The sequence below is a fragment of the Labrus mixtus genome, chromosome 2, assembly GCF_963584025.1.
Source record: "Labrus mixtus chromosome 2, fLabMix1.1, whole genome shotgun sequence".
In the NCBI taxonomy this organism is placed as follows: Eukaryota; Metazoa; Chordata; class Actinopteri; order Labriformes; family Labridae; genus Labrus; species Labrus mixtus.
The window spans coordinates 14,883,581-14,910,505 of record NC_083613.1 but is presented as its reverse complement, the minus strand read 5'-3'; the positions used below and the strand labels follow the sequence as shown (position 1 = coordinate 14,910,505).

General features: G+C 41.7%; 1 protein-coding gene across 2 annotated transcripts; it reads right to left on the bottom strand.

The window, feature by feature from the left end:
* Window positions 1–1,567: 1,567 nt before the first annotated feature.
* zdhhc5a (zinc finger DHHC-type palmitoyltransferase 5a) lies at window positions 1,568–26,925 on the bottom strand. 2 transcript variants are annotated; one of them, XM_061052930.1, is made up of 12 exons: window positions 26,538–26,923; window positions 18,172–20,069; window positions 15,267–15,388; window positions 14,850–15,007; window positions 13,026–13,198; window positions 11,678–11,780; window positions 11,491–11,582; window positions 10,678–10,804; window positions 9,552–9,660; window positions 9,346–9,455; window positions 6,294–7,411; window positions 1,568–3,481 (listed from the first exon to the last, which is right to left on the bottom strand). In XM_061052930.1, exons 2-12 carry the CDS (start codon window positions 18,333–18,335, stop codon window positions 3,247–3,249), a joined length of 2,511 nt encoding a protein of 836 aa, XP_060908913.1. In that variant the 5' UTR covers window positions 18,336–20,069; window positions 26,538–26,923; the 3' UTR covers window positions 1,568–3,246. The 2 variants fall into 2 exon arrangements, 1 of the variants encoding a protein (XP_060908913.1); XR_009675128.1 differs by having other exon boundaries at window positions 3,341–3,481; window positions 6,135–7,411; window positions 26,538–26,925.

The window sequence follows — 26,925 nt, the reverse complement described above, 5'->3', positions numbered from 1 at the left end:
AATTACACTCCCAGCGTATTTGAAACAAAGCAGAACGCGGCGCTCGCTGTGGAAAAAAAAACATTGATTAGGGTGGCAGCAAACGGCGGCGTAGTGCGCGGCGCTGACGGACCGCAGCGTGCACAGAGAATGTGGAAATTAGCCGAGACATTTTTGTGATTTATCTTTAATTCTGAACGGGTTGCATTTCTTGTTTGCCCAAATGTAACGTGAGCAGCTTGTGGACAAAGCGTTTATCAGCATGATGATGAACTGACGGCATGTTTGCAGCTTCAAACTGAACTCTGGTCCTAATGAAACATCTCATTCCAATGCAGTACTTTTTAAAATCACGTTTCCTTCATGTTTGTTATTTTGAGATTCTTTCACTACTTACTTTGGACCAATTAAAGAGTTGTTTTAGATATCCGATTAATGCACAATGATTCCCCGCTCTTGTCTCTCTAACATTCCTAATGTATTTTTATTCCATTGTTGTCATATTTTCTTTTTGAAGACACTGAGTTTTTTCCTTTTATTCCTGAGTTTGTAACTAAAACTGTTAATTTTATTATGTCTTGTACACACTGGTCATGTTGCATTTTATTCCAAGGCTTTGATGTAAACGTACTACTTCATGTGACAGAAATCTGCTGAAAACACCTCGGAGAAGTCGGCCTCTTTTTGTTATTCATGCAATAAAAAAACGTGCACATGAATCGTGTAAATACTGCCGTCATTCTCCTGACAGGTTTTGAGTGAAGTGAGAACAGAAACACAAACCTCCCCCGACGAGGTCGAGACGCAAAACAGAATAATTAAAGCTGATTACGATGGGATAGGGAGATATGACCTCAAATCAATATCAAGATTAACTGAACATTGAACCTCGATGAAGATTAATGAAAGATTATTTTGTTTTTGGCCCTCATCGTTCACTGACATGGTCTCTACTATAAATATGCTCAACTATTAAAGCAGAAATTAACTTCTCTTAAACGGCAGAATATAAATAACTTGCATTTCTTGCCAACAGTTTTTCCGCAGTGTTTACATTTGACTTGACGTCTTCCATAAAGATAAAATAATAATAATCCATGTTGCGGATTGGATGTGTTGTGGAGATGTCCTTAAAGGAAGAATATTCGACTTTTTGATCCAGCAGATGTCGCCCTTGAGCACCAGCATGAAACCAAAACAACTTGCGCTGAATTGTTGTGTTAGCATGCTAATGCTAGCACTCTTGATTATGCTAAATTGTAAATTTAAACTAAATGACCATGATCTAGAAACGCTTACATGATATTTAATTAATCAGCGAGTACAGTATGTTATTCTTCTTCTCTCTAGTCCCTCAATTAAACAACTTTTATACGCAAGGGGATGAGCAGGCCGGCCGTCCTGTCCACGTAAACACACTGTAGATACGGCTTGGAAAACATCACAGACAGCGGGACTCGGGTGTCACACTCATTGTAGACAGTCATGACTCAGAGTTATTTTCAGAGGATATACTTGATTTCTGCTACATTTAAGTGTGAAAAATCGCATATTCTTTCTTTAATGTCTGAAATAACCACCACCGGACTCTCAGGGCAGACAACTTATTTATAAGACAGTTCAGTTTCAACCAATCAGAAGGGCTCTTTTTATGCTGACTCTGACAACACAACCTCTCTTTGAGTCGACATTAAAAACTCTTCATTTATCAATAACTATATTTCCATACAAATTCATATAAAACAATTTCAAATTAAATAGGTGACATAAAAAAAAACACTTGAATTTCTCAAGGCAATCGCTCAAGGAGTTAAATTTTCTAGAAAAAATCTGCCTCGTTAAGGACCGCATCAACGACAAAAGGCCAAAACATGATTTCCTTGTTCACTTTAGTTTCCTCACTTTGTGTTTGTTCAAACAGACACAGCAGAACACAGCGGCCTACAGTGGCTCGAAGTAATAGTAGTGCATGCTGCAGCCACTTAGAAAAAAAAAAAAAAGAAGAAAAGAAAATCCACATTTAAAACCACATCATCCTGTACAAACATGGAATCGTATTCACATCTAAGAATTTATCAACAAATGAATCAAAGAAACAGGGAATCAGCATGATGACGTCTTTTTCTCCCCCCCCCCCATTGTCACATTTCATCCCTCGGTCAAAAAGGCAAAAAGTCACATCACGCAGCAACATCGATCAATCGAGAAGTTCATGGGTATTGTTCCCCTTTCCGCCACTGGTCGATTGTCACGAGTCCAGAGTGGATCCTGCTCAGTGCCTGATTATCGACCTCTTGTCGTGTTGTGCATTTTCCAAATGAAAAGGTAGGTTGTGAAGGAGGACGACAGGTTGCAGGGATCCTGTCTGGGCTTTTACCGACTCCATGCATCACACAACACCTGAACACAAACTACAATGCAATCTCACCCCACTATATTTATTAGACGCTATTTTTCAAAGTAACCGACGATCGGGGCCTTTAATTAGATTAAAGGGGAATTATAGAATTGATTGAACTGGGCTCTGTCTTAACATGTCAGGGATTTAATTACTCGTAGGTAAAAACAAGATGTGCTCTGATTTGATCCGACTGATCACGTTTAGTTCACTGGTCGTAAGTGGGCAGCCCTCAACTTTGAATGGTTACTCTGATCTTGATCGGTCTACATGTTATCTTGTCTTCATGACGGGCTTGTGTGTTCTAAATGCGAGCATGAAAATGATGACATATTAACATCCGCACCTTTTTTTTTTTTTAAACCTAATGCAGCTCAAGTCCAAAGTGCATATATGAGCCGTCGTAAATCCAGAACTCCCTGTTGGACCCGGTGGGGGGGGGGTCGAGCTCCTCGCCCTGGCAGTGTTTACGCATTGCGCTGCTGTACTTGTATAATGTAAGACCCAGACCTACCTGTGCTACCTGCTGAGCTACAGTGAGGAAAAGACCATCAAAAATTTGCCAAATCCTCATTCCTGTTTGGTCTAGAAAAAAAAAAGAAGTCTGTCACAGCCCAGAGTTAGCGAGTCCTGGCTCCAACCGCCATCTTTAGTGCAGTTTTTAAGTTGGAGCTGAGGGTTCAGTTCACTTTAGCTCTACATTTATCGGCCAACAAGGAGAGAGATCTGGACAATATGGTTCAACGCATCCATAGATGTCTATGTTTATGTTTTTTTTTTTAATCTCTCCTCCATGTCAAAGAGAGATGGCTGCATCTTATCTTCTTCTCATTGGTCCTTAAGCGGGCGGGCAGGCGGGCAGCGGCCACTCAGACAGAAATCTCATAGGTTGTGCCCCCAACGCCCGTCACCTTCTTCACCCCGCTGCCCTGGGGCTTATGGGCGGGACTCTGCAGCAATGTCGAGCTCGGATAGGCCAGTCCGGGCCGGGCAGACACGCCGATCGGGTGGGAGGGAGAGGCAGGGGCGGAGCAGGAGGAGGTCGGGGAGAAGGGCTGGCTGCCGTTGGTCCGACTCAGATGGTTCATCTGGATCAGCTCATCCCTGATTTTAGAAAAATACAGCAAAGATATAAAGTGTGTTTCTATTCATGACAGGAAGTGCAGTTCATAAATGCAAAGACGGATATTTGAAATAAGAATTTAATCAATGCTGCTTTTAATCACGTTTTTTTCATTACATCTTTGGCCCTGTTTATAACTCGCTTTAAAATCCATCCTGGGTAATCAGACAACAACTGGATATCATTGAAGTACAGGCCTTTACACTTTGCATTAACAACCCGTCTCCTTTGAATTTGGATCTCACTTGCCTGCCTCACATGTAAATAAATGCCTGACTGAACGAGTCATTGTTTACATGGTACAGGTTGGTCCTAACGCTGCCCAGGATGCATCAGTGTCTTCCCTTTTAAACCAATATGGATGAATGCATGTTACACCACCTCCGTATGTGGTCTGAGCTGTCGGATCTCAAGCTGTCCTCAGGATGTATCAGAGTTTGTTCCCACCTTGCATTGATGATATCACTTGTAATCAGATCACCCAGGATATATGTTTATGTAAGGTATAGACAGGGCCTTTGTTATTCTCTGTCTTTTTTCAAATGAGCTTTGGTGTATTTAATTTGTTTAAGTCCCTCGTCTTTAAATGTCACGTCTTACAAACTGCATCACTGATCATTCTCAGACAGTGTTCAGACTCTCACTCCGACAACAGTTTTCGTCAGGTTTGACCCTGAAAATGAATCAGTTGGTTCAACAGGTGACCTTTTTTTGCCCAATTAAAGATTTAGATAATCAGCAGTTTTGTACAACAGCTCACTAGCATTAAAATCGATGCGACACAACAGAGACACATCGGCAACCGACATCAGTGCATGTCACATTATTTGCAGATTGGCCGATGTTTGTTTGCATCCTTTTGATTAACTTTGTGTGAGAAATATGTCACCAATAATGAATGACTTCTTGAGTAATGCGTGGATACGTTTTTATAGAAGGTCAAAGTTACCCCATGATATTAAAATATAATCACTTCATCTTTAAATCTAAATTAACGTTTGTGCCAGTTTACGATAATCCCTCCAGGCCTGCATAAGATATCAGGCCTGGAGGGAGAATCTCATGCAAACAGATGGACCAAACACAAAATGCCACACAACAGCTGCCTGTCACATCTGCAGAGGTAAAAATTAAAATCCAGTATTCTTGGATTTTTTTTTTTTACCTTTATAGTTGGTTAAATCTGAATTTAAAACACATTCACAATGTGAACACATCATTCTCATTTAAATGAAGATATACAGTCGGGATACCGAAGCCATGCAGCTGTGAAATATCTGCAAACAAAGCAAACCCTGAGCAGAGTGGAAAAGCAAACCCCAAGTCACAAAATCAATTAGATTATCATGCAAAAGTCTAAATGAGAAAGTCTTGTATATTGCAAAGGATGTGAAGAAACCACAGACTGTATATACAAATGGACAGTATGCCTTAGCCTGCTCCTGTTGAACAGGATGAAACCAGAGTATCCCGGGGCAGGGAGGTGAAATATTGGAAATTTGCAAGCAGAGTCTGCACAGTAGTGATCTGCTGGAAGAGCTGCGGTATTGAGGTCATGCTGCTTCCACTAACAAAAAGACATTTGACTTACTGATGAAAAGTCAAACATCAAAGAAAAGTGTTGAAAAGTTATGTTTCCTCTCCCAGTTTTTGCTGTACTCTGATTATCTGGTGCACACAGCTGCCAATCATCAGAAGCATTTCAAACCGTTTTACAGCATCAAATTAAAGAGAAACTTCAACTTCAATGTTGAAACTGGGTTCGAAAAAGAGAGGCGGGATTAATGACCTATGCTGTGAACGGTCAGAAGGGGGAGCTCTAAATCTTCTGGCTTCACTTGAGCTGAGGTATTCTGCAGTCCATTATTTATACAGTCTATTGAAGAAACACACAAAGAGTGTCATGAAAAGTTTCCCTAATATCATATCTGATGTGATTATCTGAATATCAAGTCAGATATGAATGTATTTTCTTTATATTAGAAGAACATTGATATTGACCATAAACTGTAAGAAGGAAGTGGACACAACCTCATGGATTTTGTTTGACGTTTTCTGCTGTTGACACCTTGATCATATTTTAAGACAGGGGTGGAACTGGAGGGGAGCGTGGGGGTGAGGTTACCCAGTTGCCAGCTTTGTAAGTAAACGCCTGACTTTCCCTTTCTTGTTTCAGTTTGGATACTTATTTGGCACCTGGAAAAAGGTCGGAAGCCCCCTGCTGGACACTAAAATGAATGCATTTTAAAAGCCACATTCAAATTGGCGTCACTTGTAAGATCAGGCGGCTGAATCCATTTGTTACAGGCTATTATATAAACACGTATTTTATGTTTCTGCCAAGACTTTTGCAAACCCTGGATTGATGTATTCTACATTTACATCCTAATTTGTCCTCTGAGTGCAATAAAGGCAACTCAATTTTCTTCTTTAGATCTTTGCGGTTTCCTATGGACAGAATCTGATCAGTTTATTCTATACACATCTATTCAGCTGCTGTATTATAATAATAATCAGTCACTCTGTGCCTTCAGCCTTTTACAGAAGGAGGACAAATACAAGCATGCAGATAACATCTGTACTCAGTGAAAAACAAATGCAAGACAAGCAGAGGGAGAAGAAGGAGGAACTCACAGGAAATCTGTCAGGAGGAGGAGGAGGAGGAGGAGAGAAGGGAAGAGGAGCAGGAGGAGCAGTCAATCAGGTAGTCAGGTTTTTCAGGCGGGCGGGTGTTTTTTTTTCAGGGTTAGCAGCAAACCAGTCGTCCTGACAAAAGGCGAAACTCATACTCACTTCGGAGCTTGTATTCCTCCTCCTCCTCCCATCCCTCCACCTCCTCCTACCCCCGCTGCATTCGCTCCAGCTGACGCAGAGGCCTTTCGGACCAGCCTGTACTGCATTTCGGCGGCAGCAGCACTCGAATAAGAGAGTGACTTGCCCAGAGGTGGAGGATGCGGGGAGCGGGGAGGGTGGGTGGTGGAGGTGGAGGAGGAGCCCAGTGGGGTGTCTGTGGAGCGGGTGCGGTAGGGATAAGCGTGGTGTGGCGGTGCGTGAGGGGGAGCAAAGCGTGGAGGGCGGGAGGTGGATGAGTGGTGGTGATGATGGGAGTGGTGGTGGTGGTGATGGTGGCGATGATGATGGTGTGGGAGAGGCGGGGCAGAAGAGGAGGGGGGAGCAGAGGTTAGATTGGCTGATGGGGGATGAACGCCAGGCTGTGGCTCTCCCAGCATCCGCTCCCTCTCTAGAAGAGGAGGCGGGGAGGAGGATGTCGAGGAGGACGAGCGATGGAGGAAGGGGTGATGGTGTTGGTGGGCTGAGCGGTGGTGGTGGTGGGGCGACTGAGAGGTCTGGGAGTGCATCTCGGCTCCTCTCTGCTGCGACGACAGGAAGGGGGAGGTGTAGCCACCTGATGCTGGCGTACAGGGTCTACCAGAGGGAACCTCAGGGGCTGCTGAACCAGCCACCACCCCTTTGGCTAAGTCTTCCCCACCTGCCAGTAAGCTGTCATATGACAGGCTCCCGTTACGTGACGGGTGATGAGGCGGTGGGGTCTGATTGGCTAAGCTCTTGAAACTGGTGGAAGTGGTTGTTGCCTCGGAGACGTGTGCTGCACCTGCCGAGGTGTGCGTGGAACTTGAAGATCGCGACGCCACTCCTGACAGAACGGTGGGGTCGGAGAAGGAAGGATAGGAGCGTCCGCCAAGGGTGTAGCCGGGGATACCCCCTCCTCCAACCTCTCTCCCTGCCTCCCTTCTCTCCCCACCTCCTCCCCCTCCCACTCTGTCCGATGAAGTGTCCCTGCGGTCCAGGCTGGGCTGGGAGCGGAAACCAGGCTGCTGGCTGGACTGGAGGAGGGAGGAGGTGGAGGAGGAGGAATCTCTGGCACTGCCAACGCTCTCCCCTCGACTTAACTGGAGGAGGCAGGGGGAGGAGGTGGAGGAGGGGGAAGGGGGGAGGGGGGAGGGGGGGTGAAGAGAGGAGGGCAGAGAGAGGGAAAAGAAACAAGAAGCTGAGCAAAAAGGAGGAAAGAGCAATGTGGGCGCTTCACCTTGAGTTTCTGCAATGCTTGAGCTCCCTCTAGTGGTGACATGTCAACACAACAACTCAGCGCCGGCTTTGGAAGAACTGATACTGTTGTGGTTCATTTTAATGTTAGAAATATTTTTATATTCAACATGTAAACTTTCATGAAGCTTACAGAAGATCTAAAACAAAACGAAATTGAGAAACAAAGTCTCTGCAGTTTACAATCTTAAAACCAAGCTCTCAACCAAGTTACTGGACCGGCATCACAGGTGTTGCCAGTGTGATGGCATCACTTGTCAATCATTTATCCTGATGAAGGCCTTGATTAAAAGTATGTCTACACATTAAAATAAGATTCATTTCATTGGTTCTTTCTCTAACCACTTTAATTTGAAATATTTTAAGGTTTCCATTCCTCTTTTTGGTGCAATGATGCTCTGAGAAAACTGTAGATTACAATGGTTTATGAATAACAATGTTGTATTGTCACTCAGGGTTAAGTATCAGTTGATGTGCTTTAATAAGAAGCAATGACAACAAAGTTTATCTTAAACTTCTTGTACACTGCTCGTCTCCATCTCCAAAGCCATAAATGACGAAAAGACAGAAACAAGTTGATCTTTTTTGAGTGGTCTCATATCTAAGCAGTTTAATTTGTAGGGGCGATAGTCGGCCTTTATCTGAGGCATCAAGATGTGTTTGTTGTCGATACTTGACCAGCATGAAGAGCCTGAAACATCAAAACTAAAGAACAAAACTCACTCGCAGGACAGTACTAAAGGGAAAAATTGACGGTAAATTGAATTTGGTAACATACCTGAGCTACATGGGAACAAGATGTTTGTAAAGAATCTACAGGAGACACGTTTCTAATCAGGGAGGAGGAATCAAAGTGAAAAGGAAACAAACACACAAAAGAACTAAAGAGAAATGAATGAAAACCCAAACAAAAGAAAACGGCACAGAAAGCTGGACTGACAGGTGTGAGGAGATGAACCAGATGTGGGTAGAAATACTGAGGGGGAACCAGCGTCACTGTAAAAGGCGTTAGAGGTCTTCACAGGTCAAAACTAACAGATCAAAACCCAGGTATCGGACCTAAAGAGTCAGAGTGGGTCATCCCTTGATTCTATTTTAGATCATTTTCAAACAGGGTTATGGAAACAACCATCCCCCACTGCACGATTCCTGCTGACCCCTACAGCCTGCATGTTTAATAGTATGTAACCACAACAACAATGACGACATTGAACAACACAACAAGCTAAAGATGGAAGTCAAAGCTTTTTAGCTGCAAAAGTGATCATATTAGATAGGTCAATAGATCTGTGATTTTTATAGATCGATTTTAACTTGATCTTGTAGAACATCATAGACCTGGGTCTGGAGTCTGATTTCTTGTTTTAGGGTCCTGAGACCCATGAAGACCTCTACCCAAACAAGGCTTTGATGTAAACTAACCAAATTAATTTTCTCTGCGTCCGTTTTATACTCTTGTTGTTTCTTTTATTTGGTCCAAACTGACATATCGCTGACAGTTACAGACGTATTCAAACAGTATTTTACCCACATCCCGAGCACACAGCGGAGCGGACACAAAGTCGTGACAAGAGAGGGAAAAAAATGCTTCCAGAACAATCACTTACTGATACTGATCAACAGAAAGCCACTGAGAAACCAAATCAAGATGGTCGACAGGAAATCAAAAAGAAAAAAACAAACAAAAAAAACATGAGTTTTGATGATTATTGTCCTTGTTTAGTACCTTGCTGTGATTTGTGTGAGTGTGTGTGTGTGTGTGTGAGTGTGTGTGTGTTACCTGATTAGCATAAGCATGTGTGAGCGCTGTGTGGTTCTTGCCGGGGCTGTAGGTGGGCCTGTATTTGTACATGGTCGGAGTGGGAGGGGCTTTGTTCAGCAGACTGCACTCTGCAGGACGAGGGGGAGAGAGATGTTTCAGACAATGCTCAAGTACAGATTGTTTGTAAAAGTCAAAGAGCTGGATTAGGAGGTTGGCGGGGTTACCCTCCGTGTTCCCCCGGGTGATTCCGGGGTAGCGGAGCTCCGGTTTCGGAGGAGGAGGAGGCTCGGCGTCACACGACTGGCTCTCCATCATCTCCAGACTGGACTTGGACTGAAAACAAGAGAGAAGACAGAGACGAAATCAAAGTCAAGAAGTCACATTGTTGACTGAAAGATGGCCACCAGAAAAGATCTAGCTCTGGGTTAAAATTCCTGTCTCTTACAATTAAAGAACGTTGACCATATTCAACCCCATATGACAAGACCTAACAACTGATCTCACAAATAAATAAACAACAACAGTCAATCAGTTTGCAGTTTTTAGCTCACAGAGACGGTGAAGGTGGACTCCTGTTTTCCGCCTAAGCTATGAAATCTATCAACAAAATAAACTTCAACCTTAAACATTACAGTAATGTCAAGCGGCGTCTTCAACTACAACAAAAGGTAATTTAACTGTACTACGTTATTAGACCGAGGAAATTATCTCTGAAAGCAGGAGTACAAACCAGTAGTCATCATTTATTTCTGAGGGGTGTAATCCATCACGGTGAACACCTTGCTGACACAGCCAGTTAACCTCTCTGCTCCTTCTCATCCTCCAAGTTATCCCACCTTTCACAACCATCACCATGACAACCGTATTTTACAGAGGACTTTACACCTACTCAGAGCTAGGTGTAAGATTTAAGGTGTAACTTCTGCCTTTGTAGGAAATGTCTCAGCTGCAGAAACACCTTAAATGTTAGTAGAGTGTTAACTACGTTTGAACCTACACAACCCACGCTGCACTCTGTCTTGTTTTTCTGTCTTCTTTGTGAAGCAGCATTACAGACTGTCTGCACTGATAGTTGTGGTTGTATTTACTCATGTGACCTTACCAGATTTCTGGCTTTTGAATTTCAAACAGCCGTTAAACTACCTGCGGCCATCTGGCCCTGCCTATATGCAAACCTACCTGGCACAGATTTGAATGAAAACAGCACACTTGCATAACATCCATCTACCAACATGTAAAAGAGAATCCTTTTCTATAAAACTTAAATCAGATATGGTGATATATAACAGGTGTATTTAATGACACTTCGGTAAGTTTGTCCCTCTGAGCGCCCGGTCCTACTGATCTTACCCGGTGCAGGTCTCCCTGGATGCCGTTGTCCAGAATCTTTGCGGCCAGCTGGGCCTCTGTCAGCTGCGGCCGCAGAAAAGGAGGCTGTACACACACACTCTGCACACACTTCTTTCTGCCCAGATACCTGCAGGGATCACAGGGACAGTTTTTAGAATCTCTTTCTTCAATGTTTTGACACACTAACCGAGTATTTAACATGCTGTTTAACAGCAGTGCAACTTTGGCAGGTTTTCAAAAAAATAAAAAATCTGCCTTGGTGTTTTTGCGCAGAAGGGCCTGTGTCCACTAACGGCACCTGGCAGCGTCTACAACCTCAATTTCAGAGCGCTTCTCACCGTTGCTTCCTGTTGCTAGGTTACAATAGTTGTCTTGCAGCACTTGTGCTTCCTTCAACTGTGACCATTGAGTCTGCATTAAACTGCTCTGTATACTTAATGTTTGCTTTTATTCAATAAAACTTGAGAAAAAAAATATGTAAACAATGTAAAGGAATCATGACCTGTAATTAGTTGCAGCTCTAGACCTGGAAATCCTACCCTCAAAAAAACAAGTCTGGGTACACCGGCCCTATGTTTCTCAAACGGGAGTTCACACCAGAAGCTTGAGTGGTCAGTTAGGGAAAAATTAAATCGATGAGCATTTAATACATCACTATTCTTATACTTATCATGTCAGATAAATTAGACTAATATCTAGATCTTTGTCTGAGAGGAATGTTTATAAGTTACAGTTGGAGACATGCCTTTGTAACGTTATGTAATGCTATGAAACAGAGACAGGAATCGTTCATTAAGAGGCCAAATGAATCACCTGGGTGCCTGAGAGCTGCAGAGGACATGCGAGACATTCTTCCAACATCCATTTGTGAATGGGTTCACACCTCCTCTGAATTTACCCGTTACCTGGAAAAAGAAAGTAGAGACGAATATAAAGTATCTTTTACTAGTCCATGTCCTCTTTTTTTTAATCTTGAACGTAAGATTTATCTGTTTCCTACCTGTTCGTTGGTCGTCCTGCCTCTGGCCACCAGCACGATGTGGAAACCAGTCAGACCAGCAACAGGGATAAAAAACAAGCCTGCGACACACATTACAGCCAGCCTGAGAGCACACAGGTCAAGGAGTCTTTGTAACAGAAAGATGAGGGACCACAGAGAATACTTCAAAAGGTTATCTGTTAGATGTTTGGATTTTTTTTAAATATTTTAAAAAAGGTTTATTTTGGGCTTTTATGCCTTTATTTATAGACAGGACGGATGAGACAGTCAGAAATCTAGGGGAGAGAGAGAGAGTGGGAAATGACATCAAGGATCAACAGGTCGGAGTCTGGACTGTCCGCCTAGAGGACCTCAGCCTCCGTACATGGGACGCACACACTAACCACTAGACTACCCTACATTTATTTCCCATTGTACCTGATGTGTTCAGAAACAGAAACTTTGAGGCTTTTTCTGCAAGAGACAGATTAGTCTGTCGCAAGGTCAGTATATTTGGCAACATGACCAGGTGTTGAAAAGCTTCAGGAATTGAGGGTAGAAGATGACAGGTGAACTCAAGAGTGTAGCCATTTAATTTGTCCTTTTCAATAAACTAGCATGATTTTGAAAGTAGCATTCCCTCAGTGCTCCGTCTACACCCCCTCCCCTCTGTGCTCCCTCTAAAGCCACGCCCCTCACTCACATGCACGGGCGCTGTTGCTCCAGAAGCAGACCTCAGCTCATCTCTTGCATTGTGTAGAAACTGCGTCGTCTCATGTCTCATTCAGCGGTAAGTAATCTCAGTATAAACTCTGTCATCGGTGACATGCTTTCAGTGTGGGCTAGAACACGCAAGAGGTAGAGAACGAGCAGGGAGACAGGGAGGCGTAATTGGTTCATCAGATTGGTACCTCGTGGCAGACATTGGTTGTTTTTACAGACTTACAACTGCTGCAGATGACGGATGTTCTTTGTAGCTTTTTCAGAGAACATGAGTTATTAATTTCTGTCAGGACCTAAAGACAATTTCAACCAAAATCTTAAAAAGTGGATCTGGAGGAAATTACCAACCCTGCCTTTAAAGAGTGCTAATGATTGGGAGATGCAGGTAGATTTGGGAGGAAAACTCATCGTTCACTGGGCACTTAACCTTTTCATCAGGGCACAATTACCTTGTGTTTATTTCAAATTATGTACTAACATTTGTTTAAAGACTGGAGAGACTTTTATGAAATCCAAATGAATCAAATTCTGATACAACAATTAGACCCCGTTGAAGAAATGGTGGAACTTGCAGGGTGTGACAATGTAAGTGAACCATACCGACTTTCTAAAATGGACTATTCAAAAAGACATGCTACAAGGATACGTGACGATGGCGTGCAGGCGGTCGATGTTCTGGCGATGGTAGAGGATGAAGAGCAGGCCGAAGCCGAACACGGCCATGATGTGGGCCGTCAAAGAAAGGAGGAAGAGGAAGAAGTAGCGGTAGTTCCTCCTGCCGATGCAGTTGTTCACCCACGGACAGTGATGGTCGAAGTCCTGCATTATAAATGTTTAAAGACGGCATTGTTACAAAAAAAAAACTAGAGTAGCAACTTCAACATAAAACAGCTGTTCTCATCCATTCTCATCCAGCCGGGAATCAAAGCTGCAATTTACATTCACATCACAACCATATGAAGTGGCCCAACTCTCAGAGATAACTGTTTAATTATTTATGTTGATACTTGACTTTAACTCCTGTTGACTGTTGTAACAAAAGTTGCTTTCCTTTTGTCTTTGAACATGTCAGACTATGTGAGCTTCACCCTGAAGTTAAGTTTCATTAATTAACATCAAGAAGGACTCAAATAAAGATCTCTGTTTCTTAAACACTAGTGGGAATTTGAGGGGGAGGTGCTGAACCTTTTTTTTTTTAGCAAATTACCAAAAAAGGTCCCCTTAAAGCTGAGCGGACACTGTGTGGTTTAAGGCCGATTTAGAGTCGTACATCTTATTTTGAAGTCGGGCCGAATTTTGGCCTGATGACTAGCACTACCGGTAGTCATGACCCTCATACACTGAGGCATGAAGGCAGATCACAGCCTGATCAGCTGCTCCTGATCGGTCGTACATATGAATTTCTGGCATGTTTGATGTTTCGATCAAATGATTGCACACACTCAGCAAACCTGTTTGACATTGATTTACTTTAGATGCTGTGATCCCGTGTTTAGCCAGATAAATAAATGTGTTTACTTAAATTTAGCCTTGATTGGCTTCTTTTCCCCCCATGGTTTGCTACTCTAAATCATTATGGGTAGGTCTGTATTACCGTTCTAGGAGTGTACTAGAAGTTTGTGGTGCTTTTTATCGATTTAAGACATCTTTTTATTTGTTGTCAGAACATGAAAAATGGATAAGAAGGTTAAGATTTTTGTGTAAGACTTTTCTGTAAGATATATTACAGAAGTGTCAAAAACACAACAGATATTTCTCACAATAAAAGGTGATTGGAGGTCGTGCGCATGATTCCCGCATAGTATCAATGAACCAGGACTAATGTGACAAGCTTTCTATTCAATACTTGAACTTGTAATCAAGCTGTGGTACTGAGATGTATCACATTATTTATTTTTTTCTGAAGCCTATGCTGCAATGTTTAATATCAGTGTGGTCGTGCAGAAGTCTCCATTGACGGTTTTTTAAATAATACACGTTTTGATAGAATTCTCAAAGAAAATAAAACGATAATGATCATTGACTCCTTTTTTCAAAGACTGAGATAGTTTTTTGATGCACTGATATCAACTATTTATAGCCCGATCATTTTGATTGATCAATTAAGCACTCACTTGGAGAACGATGTATGTGTGCTGCCTCAGGACTAGAAGCCTTCCAGAATCACTTTGCGTACATTACAGAAACATTTAGCAAATGTATAATGTCTCTAAAGTGCTGCTGCTTGTTTTAGCGTCAGTGTTTTGTTCATTTAAAGGATGAAGAGAGGCTCTCTAACATCCACCCAAACTGTCCTGCCACATCAGATTATTACCCACACTCCTCAAGGCATACTGCTGATAAAGTTTAGTCAGATATATCTACACTGCACTGGCTTTAAAATCTGATTTTTTCTTAATGGACAGGGAGCAGCTGATATAATCTATTTGAAGAACATAGTTGATATATGCATGTGTGAGTGTGAGCCCACCTCCACACAGTTGTCGCAGACGGAGCAGTGGGAGCACCGCGGCGGTCTGTAGAAGCGGCACGTTGAACACCACTTCATCCTGACCTGGATCCCTCTGATCTCCACTGTCTTGTAGAGCGGAGCACGGAAATCGTCCTCCTTGTCCTCGTCCTCTTCCGCTACAGAGTGAGAAAAGAAGACACAAACATGAACCCACACAACTCATATCGACCGTTAATTGAAACATCAACCTCAGTGTTTGTTTCATGTTCAATTTCTGAATAAAATTAAAGCATTAAACCTTAAAAGGCATTTTGAATAGAGAACGATTTAAAAGGTTGTAAAAATAGAATCATATATCAAGAAATATAAACGATAAAAATGAAGCAATGTAAACACAGTGCAGGTCAGCAACACACAAACAGTATATGTACTCACCTCTGGGGAAGATGCCAGGATCCATGAATGTGGCCATACAGAAGTTTGCCAGAACAAACAGGAAGATGACTCCATTATAGATCGGCACGGCTACGGAGAAACGCTCCGACAGCCACGGACACCTAAAACACAAACGCAGAAGATAAGCCCTCAACACCTTGAGGATGAACGATAACGAGATTCTTTCACATTCTGTGGTTCAATTGTAATCTGAGGATTTAAAAACGACTCATGAATAAAAGACATTTGTTTATAAGCAAATGTTTCTCATCAGGATGAAAAAGTGCATTGTGGGAAACTTTCAGACTACTTTATTTATTTAATTTCTTTATATGGATTAATGCAGGAGTTTTTACCTTTTTCCCCCGACTCCACCCCAGACTAGGGCTGGGAGATATGGACCAAAACTAATATCTTATTAGTTTTTCACTGAATGGCGATACTTGATATATATCGATATGTCTTTTATTAACAGTCAGTTGCACAAGTTCAACATGTACATGAAAATAAACTACCTGTTTGTGAAATCAATTAATTTTATGCATAACAAAGTAAACACAGTTGTGTGTTTTGTTAACCATTTAGTTTGTTGAGTTTGGCTCAGAGAGAGAGAGAGAGGAGCAGAGTGAAGAGGGAGAGACAGTGACATGAGAAATAGGTGAACTGGCAGCTCTACCGAAGACGTATAAAACGTTATTTTAATGCAACATGAACTATATCGATATTAACAATATTGTCAATATTGTCTTACCCTTTATCTCGATTGAAAATATTTCGATATATCTTAGAAACTCGATATATCGCCCAGCCCTACCCCAGACCAACACAAATAGTGGTACACATTTGTCAAAAATATATGAATTACCTAAAGACCTTTGTATGAACTATCCAGTAAGTGTCTTATATTGATTTTGGTTAGTTTGTGCAAATTTAATTTTGACAACGCCCGGACGTGTTGTCAGCTTTTTTCAGGATCAGCTCTACCTCTCTGCCTCTTACTAGGTTCACCACAAGTTAGGTTGAGAGAGCATTTTCAATATGTCGACTAACATCAATGGACTTCAAAACACCTCTTCAGTAACCAATGGGTGACGTCACTCAGACTACATCAGTTTTTATCAGTGGCTGCATTAGGGACAGGCATGGTAAATGGACTTGAGCTTCTATAACGCTCTTCTATTAAACTATTACAAGTGTTTTTACACCGCAGGTCACACCTACACATTCACACACTGATGGTAGAGGTTTCTATGTAAAGTGACAATCAGAAGTAACTAATCCATTCATACACATTCATACGCCACCAATGAAGCAGAAGGAGCAACTTGGAGTTAAGTGTCTTGCCCAAGGACACATCGGACATGTGGCTGCAGGTGTTGGGGATCAAACCTCCAACCTTCAACCCCTACACCCCCTACAACCCACTCTACCAACTGAGCCAAAGCCGCTCCCATGTGAACATTAACCTGCAGGGGGGACCGGAGGCTGGCGGTGCTAACATTAGCCTGACATAATTTACCTGCTGACACTGCATGTGATCACCCGTTTAGCCGTGTTCGATATACTGTTCTCAATTTCAGAAACAGAAATACTTTATTAATCCCAGGGGGAAATTTGTTTGCTACAGTTGCTCATAACACCAAAATCAGTAGGAAGTACAGATAAGTTTACATTTGAGCAGAATAAGAATAGCTTGCCTGAATTTAAAATGTTGTTTAATCCACAGGACAATGAGTGGCTATGAACATCCCTAATCCAAGTCAAAACAGTGTTTGGTTATCCGGCAGGAATAACAAATGTTAGATATTAAGTCACAGTTTGAATCAAAACGTTTCATTGGTCAGTGGCGGCAAAAAAATGCATTAAATAATCCTTGTAAGCCTTATGGCCCTCATGGTGTTTCTTTGTTATCATGTAGGGAGTGAGAGAGTGACGATAGGCCGACTCGGAGAGAAACAAACAGAGAGAGTCTGGATGATGGGCTTTTGTCAGGGTGACAGATGTTGGCCTATTTTCTCCACGCTAATCTGAAGCACAGAGCTGACTGCCCACCACGCTGACCACACACACACACACATTACATTTTCTCACATAGGAGCACTGTTAGATACCCACATGCACACACACACCTGTCAATCTGACTTTCTCACTTTAAACATTGTACACGTTTTTCCCCGACAGACATTGCTTCACACACTCCAGCGCTCACCAACATTTTGTCCTTATCACACACACACACCAGAGCGAGGCGTCTGCAAGATTAGTGATGACAGTCTATAACACCGTTGACTTAGCATTCTGTCAGAGACACTCAGGGGGCTGAAAGCCTGAAAAGTCTGTTTATACATGAAAACAAACTGTTCAGTTCAAATTTCTGTTTTCAGGTTTTGTCACAAGAAAACATATTTATATTTTCATTTCATTGTACAGTGTTCCCCTTTGTTATTTTTTGTATTATATATTTGCTTTAATACAGTTTATTTTAATTTACTTAGCTGTTACTACAACTTATTTATTTTATTTCTACTCTTTTTTCTTCTTTATAATGTTATTCTATTTTATATATAATTTTAACTTTTTTGTAGAAGCTGACTCAGGGAAAAACACACAAAATTTCCAATGTACCTGTATTGTCCCGTACCTGTGCAAATGGCAATAAACATCTATTCTGTTTGTTTTTTAAGTTTTGCATCTAAACTTAAACTTCTTAACTGTAAAACCACCTGAAAACCTTGTTCCTCTCATGACCTTTCATACACACTGGCTGTTGGCAAAAACGGCCGACTAGTCACCTGATTACAGCCTCTCTCTATTATCTTTTTTTTGTTTCACTGAATCTATTGTTCAGTGTGTGAGGTATTTTTTGGGGTTGATAATCAGGCCTGTATGTGTGTGCGACACTTACGTGAAGCAGAAGAAAAGCGTGGTGGAGCCAACCAGGAAGAACGTGGCCGCCGACACCGGGACGTAGCGGGAGGGTCGCAGCGGTCTGCTTGGTGGGACGACGGTGTGGGGGAGGGGTGAGGAGGATGGACCCCGCCCTCCACTCTTACTACTCCCACCTGGCATCACTTGCTGTGTGGCTGTCTGCTCTGCTACTACTACTCCAAGAGATATCTCATTCAGAGCTTAATGTTTCTTAAAGTGTCTATTGATGGGTATTTGGGGTAGAGGCGATGGAGTAGCAATAAAAAATAAAAATATGACAGTTGATGATGGGTCCTTTATGTAAAACAGACAAACACACTCCTGTGCATCACAACACGGAGATAGTAGAAGAAGCTTGTTTTCTTGGGTTCTTAGGTCAATCCTGATCTTCTGTGGGTGTGTGTTCCAGATTAAAAGAAGCTTACAGGTCGCTCTTCATGTAAAGGCCTTGTTTTTCTGTCAGCTCAAAAAACAGGTGGGAAGGTGGGATGAACAAATAAGCCACTGATGGGAAGAGGAATAGGAGTCCGGCCAATCTCTTAAAGACTTGTAGATCAATTCAGACCACCAGTTTGAATCTCGTCTACTCAATGATTCCATCAACTACGTACGAAAGCAAATATAAAAGTCATCATTCTTATGGGTTTAAAAAGATGTTCTGCTTATTTCAGTGTGAATAAAAGGCTTGGTGAAAGAATAATAATAATAGTGCAATTAACGAAAGATGGATGACATTTAAAAGTAAAATATAAATAGATAAGGAGACCACTTTGCAGACACAGAATTACCTCTAGTTGTTCAGTGGTGTGAGAGTCTAAAACTGAGGGACAGGTGAACTGATGAGCCAAAAGTCTGATATTTAACTGATGCAGTTTGATTGAATTGGTCAATAACTGGCAATTTAGTGAGGTACCAGAGTAAGGAGAGGTAGACCTGTTTTAGAACAACTGCAAAGAAATGAAAAAGAGAAAGAAATAATCTGAGATTTCTATTTTTCTTCCTCTGTGACTCTCTTCATCAGAGAAGCAGTGCAGATGAAGGTGCTATTGGAGAATGAAATTTGATTTATCGCACTGGCAGATCAACATTTGATGTGAGAAAAAGTCTTGAAAAACAAAAAAACAAACAAAAAAAACAATAACCCCTCTCTCCTGCTCTCTGTCAGAGAAGGAGACAATTTGCTTTCAGTCCAGGACTCGTATTAGAAACAGGAGTCTGTAAGCGGGCCAGTGGAGCAGCCTGGTTTTCCTGTGTCGGGGCATCCCTAAACCCCGTCGGTGGCTGATTCAGACCAGCTCACCTGCCTGTTGCACCGGGGATGTGATTGGAAGACAAAAAGCAGGAAGTGATAGAGGGGTTCTTTCCGAAACATGTGAGGGAAAACCCAGGAGAACATCCATCAGTATCCATGTACGTGAAATAATTTGAGAAAGAGCTACGATTAGCGTGAATAGATAGTCATCATATCTGATATATCAGTCAGATCGCATAGAACATCTCAGTTCCCTCCCTGTTCTGCTCCTTTACTGGACTGTTAGTTATGTAACTATTGGCCTCCCAAGGCCGTTTTCTCCAGGGCCTTCCCTCGGCTTCCTTCCCCAGCGGAGAGCACTGAGGCTTGGATAACGCCCTCTTGCAACAATCCCTTCGAGGGTTCAGACTCTCCAGAGCAAAAATAACCTCAACGAAATATGAAAAAGCGTGCACTTTATGTGTTGAGGATGAAGACTCCCAGGGCCATTTCTATCTCAAGGATTGTTTGGGTCCTTCTCCAATTTCTGAACACTCTTAAATCCAACGGATGTAATACAAATGTTGATCATCACGGGTGAAAAACATATGGATCCAGCCTGATGGTTGGTCAGGATGCTGCACCTACAAGGTAAACAGAGGAAGGGTGAGTTGGTAAAAGAGTGTACACATCCTCTACAGATTTATTTCCAATCAGTCAATCGACACTGCAAGAACAATTAAAAGCCTTGTATGTACAGTCAGAGCTCTGGTTGCACTCTATCAAACTGAGAGCTGTAACTAAACAAACTCCAACAATCACCGGTGCTGGATAACAATTATAAGGGAAACATGGACTTCCTTAACTTGTATGAGAAGAGTCGGTCTCAGCCAAAAGACTGGAGGACAAATGTTTCACGGTGTTTACACTGTAGGAACTTTACAGAGGGACCAATAACTTTGTCTGGAACTCAGACACTAAAACTGGTACTAAATTACCATAAATAATGAGTCACACAAATCTATAAGAGGCACACGTCTGTTTTAAAGGGTCAACCAGCAGGAGAAAAGGTTTGAAGTCCACAACGTGCAGTTTCTGTGCAGTTCTGATTTCCGCCATGTGGAGTTTGTAGTCACAGTGTTGGTGTGTGAGCCCAACATCGTCCTCGTATCGTATCATGAGTGGAGTCTACCGTTGCGGCAGCTGAACTCGCATTCATGAAGGCACATGTTTTGACAAAGCTTAAGATAGGTTATAGTCCCATAAAAATATCTCTCACAGCTTCTAATACTGGTTTATTAGTCACACGGGTGTGTTTTGCTATTGTTTTTTGTTAGCAAAATAATGATCATACAGAAGTGTGTAGTGTTTTTTTCCGGTGGTTGAACACGGTAGTTTTATGACTCTAGAGCAGACTCTCTTGCATTTTTCACTCGTCATTTCACACTTGACATACGTACTTCCAAAAACTGCTATTGTTCTCTTCAGGGGGACTAGCTCTCGCTTGTTTTCCTCTGTATGTCTGATTTTCGTTTCGGTCTGTTGTTGTTTTTTTTTTTTTTTTTGCTCTGGACTGCAGGCACAACATTCAGCGAAATTAAGCAAATTAAGACTGCAGTGAAATCAAAACATCTCAATCAATCTTTAATTTATTAAGTGCTAGATTAAATATGCAGCAAGGTTTTCTGTGAGCGGTGCATGCATTTTAAACTTCAATGTAGCAATCTTTCATTTCCCTTTATTGGGAAAAGCTAAAAATCCTGATCGAGATTAATGTTTCATATTTTGCAGCACTAGAAAAATTAGGAGAAATCCCTGCGTGGGAGGTATTACTTTCTGGATCAGAGACTATCCAGGCAGAGAGAGCAGAGCTAAAAGTTGCTGATTTGTCAAGTACCGACGTAGCTTCTGTAATAACGTCTTTCCTCCTTTGTTGACAATCCCAAAAGCGTTGCCAGGGACAGGGGCTTCAAAGACACCTGCAACCATGGCATCTACTTTGTATTTTGCATATGAAGCAATGTTCATTGCTTGTGTCCCTGTTAAATAAATTAATAACATTTATAAAAAGGGTGAACCTTTAGTATCGATAAGTTAAAACAAATAAGTGTGGTCCACTTTGTAACTAATTTAAAAAAGAGGGAGTGCAAAAGGAGAGGATGTTAACAAGTGTGCTAATGAGTTAATAAGAGAGTGGGAGCAGCAATTAGAGGAACATTTTGACTTTAATTGATGATAGTTTCATGGCTGACCTCTAAAGAAGTCAAGTGCAAAACATTACTGGGAAAAATATATAAAGGTCTTTTGGTAAGAACAAGTGTGTAGGCATACTCTGATAGGATTTTATCAATGAAAAGAAAACTATTAAAATTAATGCAAGTTTTTGAAAGCAATGTATCATTTTTTTCCTGTCTGCCCTGGGGGGCGGGGAGCTCAGCTTTTCATATAGGGCTTTAACACTTACAGAATACTCCTGAACTTTATGTGTGAATGCAAACCGCCAAATTTTTCACTCGGGGTTTCTCCTGCCAGACCCCTAGTATTTTTTCCACAGAAAGTCAGAGTGAGCTGATGTGAGAACGCAGCAGGACATAATCAGGAGAAGTCACCTCAAGCCAATGGGAGGAGGTGGTGAGGGTTATATTCTGTGCACGACACCAATGATCTCCATGCACGTGATTAAACCGCTGCAATATGGCCTATTCACCATTATGTTCTTCTCCGCTCTTTTGTTGACAATTTGATTCTGTTGAACTACGCATAGCATTGATATAAGAGATTTTCCCATTATAGCGTTGTATTGCAGGAAAATGTCCGCTATATTTCCTCATCGTTTTTTTAAAAGTCATGTCTTGCCTGAGGAGACTCCCACCGTCTCTTGCTGTGAGGCGCATATGTGAACAGCCAGGTCAGGAGAATTTCAGGAGCAGTCCTCATGAAGTAATCTAGATATTTTTACGATTGCAGATGTGAAAACTGCTTTAAATACAAGTATGGGCGGCTCCAAGGAAAGGTAGGGTGTAATCTAATCAAAATGTCAGCAATCATTGTTTTTCCAGCAATATATTTTTTAATGCTTTCTTTACACCAGTATCTCATGGTTACTCAGTATCTCCAGATACTCAAGTCTAGGTATAAGAAAGAGAAAAATGGTATGGGATAAATCTCAGGATGGATGTTCTGATACCCCCCAGTATAAGCCTTAGAGGTTAGGATGCAAACAAAACAAACTCACTGGATCATTTCAGCTAAAACTTAAGAGTTTGTTAGAGTAGTGAGTGCACACATCCCTGAGCTTCTGCTATTAAAGAACCTCCACAGGAAAACCATCTAGTTACACACTGTGTTGTATTCGTCACCAACAAGAACACCAACAAGTCTGAGTGTAGGTGTCACTTGCCTCTCCGCCTCCTGTCACAGCTGAATTAGAGACTCAGACATGCAGAGACTGAGAACCTGTACTCTGCTGTTCACCTTATGGACTCAAGACTTTAACCTTTCAATCAATAAGCAGATGAGTGCACCTGTTCAGAGTCAGACCATGATTGATGCCCTTTCTGAACACACATAACATTCATCTATGAACTGCTCATTCCTGCGTTCCCTTTGCCTTCGGCTCAACCTGTGTTGATGTTCATTGGGGGCGATTGCCTTTTCAAACCTTATAAAGTTGAAGAAAATTAGGACAATATTCTCTGACAGAAGGTCTCCTTCCCATAAGCATCCCCTGAGTCTGGCACAAATGAAAACTAAGAAACTGTGTCTCCAGTGGGGCTGAAATGAAAGATTAGCATCTGTTCTAACCAGGGGTGTCACTGATTTTAAATCAAAATGAGTCAAAGGCTGTATTGGCAATTGCTTATTATATCCCTCGTCCCGCTTATTTGAGCACATTCAAAAGGGGAAAAAAACAAACACTTGACAGTGTAGTTAACTGGTGACCTCTTAGCTGCACATTTGGAGACCCCATAATAGCTTCAAGAGTCAGAGCTGACAGGGAATTCACAGAAACAGGTTTAACAGAACTGGAAAATCCTCCCGCTTCCCTGAAGTCACCGGCATGGAAACCTTTTGTGTTCCCTGGGAGAAACAATCGTCTGGCAGTAAAATAAAATGCCAACATAAACATGCTCAAACTATTCAGTTGGTGGTTCTTATTCTGAAAAAAAAAAAACATTCCTTCTAAGCTGTTTGTATGCCAACTGAAAATTTATTATTTTCCAATATTCCTGTTGGCATGCAGGCGAAGATACTTTGAATAAAGCGCAGAGCTCTCTTTTTACAGGGTAGAGGCTGTGTGTCACAAATTGTAGTGAAACTACTCTGAGACGTGTGTGTGAGATTGTGCTGTGTACGCTCCTAAAACCTCAATTATAACTGCACATCCCACAAATCTTATTCAGGAAGTATTTTACAGTAATGTTATGAAATGCACTGTCTCTGAAAACTTAAAAAACAATCTCTCAGTTTGGCAATATTATTTTATTGGTATTAATAGGATTTGTTTGTGTGCATATAAAGCTGTCATTGGCTATAAAATGCTTAAATCCAAAGTCAAATCAAACTGCAGTTGGAGAATCATGAAACACTATCTTCTTAAAAAATTATTGAGTTTATGTGTGTGTAGATGAATTGACCAAATAACAGATAAAATAGTTATCTATTTGGCATTGGCAGAATGAACCTATGATTGCAGATATGATGGGATTTTGGGCAAACCCTTTAAATCATGTAAGCCTAAAAAAGAGGTGCAAAAATCATGAAAATGAGGGCACGGATACTGATGTTTTTAAAACAATTAATATAAAGAAGCAAAAAAAATCTGCACACCAAGGTGCTCCCGTTTAAAGGATTTATAAACAAGTGATGTTTCGAGCCAATGGGCTCTTCCTCTGACTTGGAAGACTTGTACGGATCTTTTTTGATTCTATTTACCTATTTGTTTTTACAAGCATCCACTTAGGGATGTGCATGTCTTTCTTTATTTTATATAACAATTGAGCCATTTGCAAAATCAGCTTTTTGAACCTCTTGGTAATTCTTGATGTCTGTTTTTCAAATTGTCTATAAGCATTAATGTATTTAAATGTTGTTATAGACCCTCCTCTTGACATGTCACTGGGACACATCTTACAAACTTCATGTCGCTGGTCTTTCCCAGAGACAGTGTAAGACTCCCCCACTGACAATTTTCTTTCACCTTTGACCATGAAACAAAATCAAGACTTGGTCCAACAGGTGACCCCTTCTGCCCAATAATAAACCTCGATTCTGAATCAGTTAGTTATACTAGATCACAGGATTAAATTGATGTGTCAAAGCAGATATGCATCAGCTACTGACTTCAGTGCATGCTACATTATTTGCCTATGAGCTGAAGTCTCATGCAGGGCAGATATCAGCCAATATATTCAACCAGTTCATCAGTGGAGCCTTAAAAATGGTCTACACTCATTTTCTAACCATTTTTTTTTTTTGCCTTAAAGTAGAAACCCTTAGAATAAATGTTCTACAAAAATAATGTAAAAAAAGCGTACATTTGGGTTTCAGGCTCAGACAAGTGTTCGGTGTTGGAGGAAATGTGTAAAGTCTGCTAACACACACATTCATACTACAGCGCAAACTAGCAGCAATTTAAGATTTTACTTGCTATTGATCTATTCATCTGAGCTTTACAGGTCGCCACAGCAGGCACGTTTAGGTCAACAGTAAAGAGGGTTTCTCTTTCACATTACCTCTGAGTAGCATGAATATAAACTCCAAAAAAATAAAGGACGAATCTGCTTAGAACATGCTGAAAAATTATCAAATTTAATGCATTAATGTAAACCATTCAATTCATCTTAAAATGACAATGTTTGGTTTACATTATTACTCTCAAATAAGTCAAATCTTGTTTGACCAAGGACAATTTCCATTAAACCATGTTACATATTGTATTTTAGTGGTGCACTGTGCCCTCTTTTATTCTATTACAGATGCACTGAACAAGCAAACCTCCTATGTGTAAATCTGCTTGACAATGCACCTAATTCTTATCTTCTTTATCATTATAACACTGAATCCTCACTTCCTCAGGCACATTCTCTACCCTCCAATACTGTGCATGTTACAAACCCTTCACAGACACGATGGCACCTTCTTACATCTAAAGGAGCCTCCAGCATTGCCAGCACTTCCACGCATAGAGCCTGGGTGTGTATGGCCCGTTGCAGTCACGGCAGCAGGACGAGCTGCACATGCATCAAACCTACACAATTGTGGCTTTCCCCCAGTATTACCAACAAGCTAATTTCCAAGAAATGACAGTCCCATTTGGATTATAATGTGGTGTAAGAAAGGAAGACGTACGGGGCGTCTAAAATGCATGGATAAAACGCTTTATAGTAAGTAACACGCCAGCCCGAATTGATTCAGAGTCACACGGCCCAGCAGCGCTTGGTTTGACAGCTCATAAGATGTGATTCATCCGGGCAAAAGGTGTGCCTGCCATCCTCCTAAACACGGAAAGAACGACAAGCCAAACCCCGATTAAAAATCTAACAATTCAGCGTTGAGGCTGTGATATGACAGTGTGAACGCTTTCACACATTACGCCAAATAATTTCCTCGATCAATTAGGGATCCAATCTGTTCATCGGCGTGGACATGTAATGGTGCAATGACTTCTGGGTGTTATTATCGGGAAGCGAAGCAGCGGTTCCCAGGCAAAATGTAAGGAAACGGAATATGGCATGGCGTTGTGTGCAAGCCATCCAGCCCACACTGGGGAGTGGGTTGTCCTGAAGCCGGGGTGGGGACGCTCAGTGAGGACGATAACAACCATGCAGACCCGATTTTAAGGTGCAAAAAAACGCTGGTGTTACGTTAATGGCAGCTTCTCCTCTTTGAGATGGCTGTTTTATCTCGAGTCCATAATGATGAAAGCAGGGTGGAGACAGCACACCGGCAGTACCTCAAAGGATATTACTGAGCAAATTAAAAAAGAATTAACATCACACCAACGTGGAAACCTTATTACTCAGACAAATCCACAACATGGTGAATTTTAACTAAGCACACTGGTTTTCTTTGGTTAATCTGGTTAGCAGCAGGCTAACAATCCAGCTCACCTGTGAGGGCTTTAGCAGAAAGATGTCCCAGTCCTTGTTGTTTAGTGTGTCTTGGGGTGAAAAATCAGCACGGATAACCTCGACACATCCATTATTATTATCCCGACATGTCATTAATCTGTCCTGCTTTCAAATGCTAACGTTAGCTCTCCCAGGCTAATTTATAAAAGGTTTCGGCTAGCTGCAGTCAGCGCAACTAACTCTTAGCTTCTTTAACTTCCCCGCAGGCTTCTCCGCAAACACGGAAGTTAGGGAGAAGAAGAAAAAAAAATAAACACAGTCCCAAGCGTGTGTACTTCTCATGTATCCATAAAATTGGTAGGCAGCAGTAGATTCCCAGAGGCCGACATATTTGTCAGTACTATAAAAACTCTGATGCCAGGGTCCA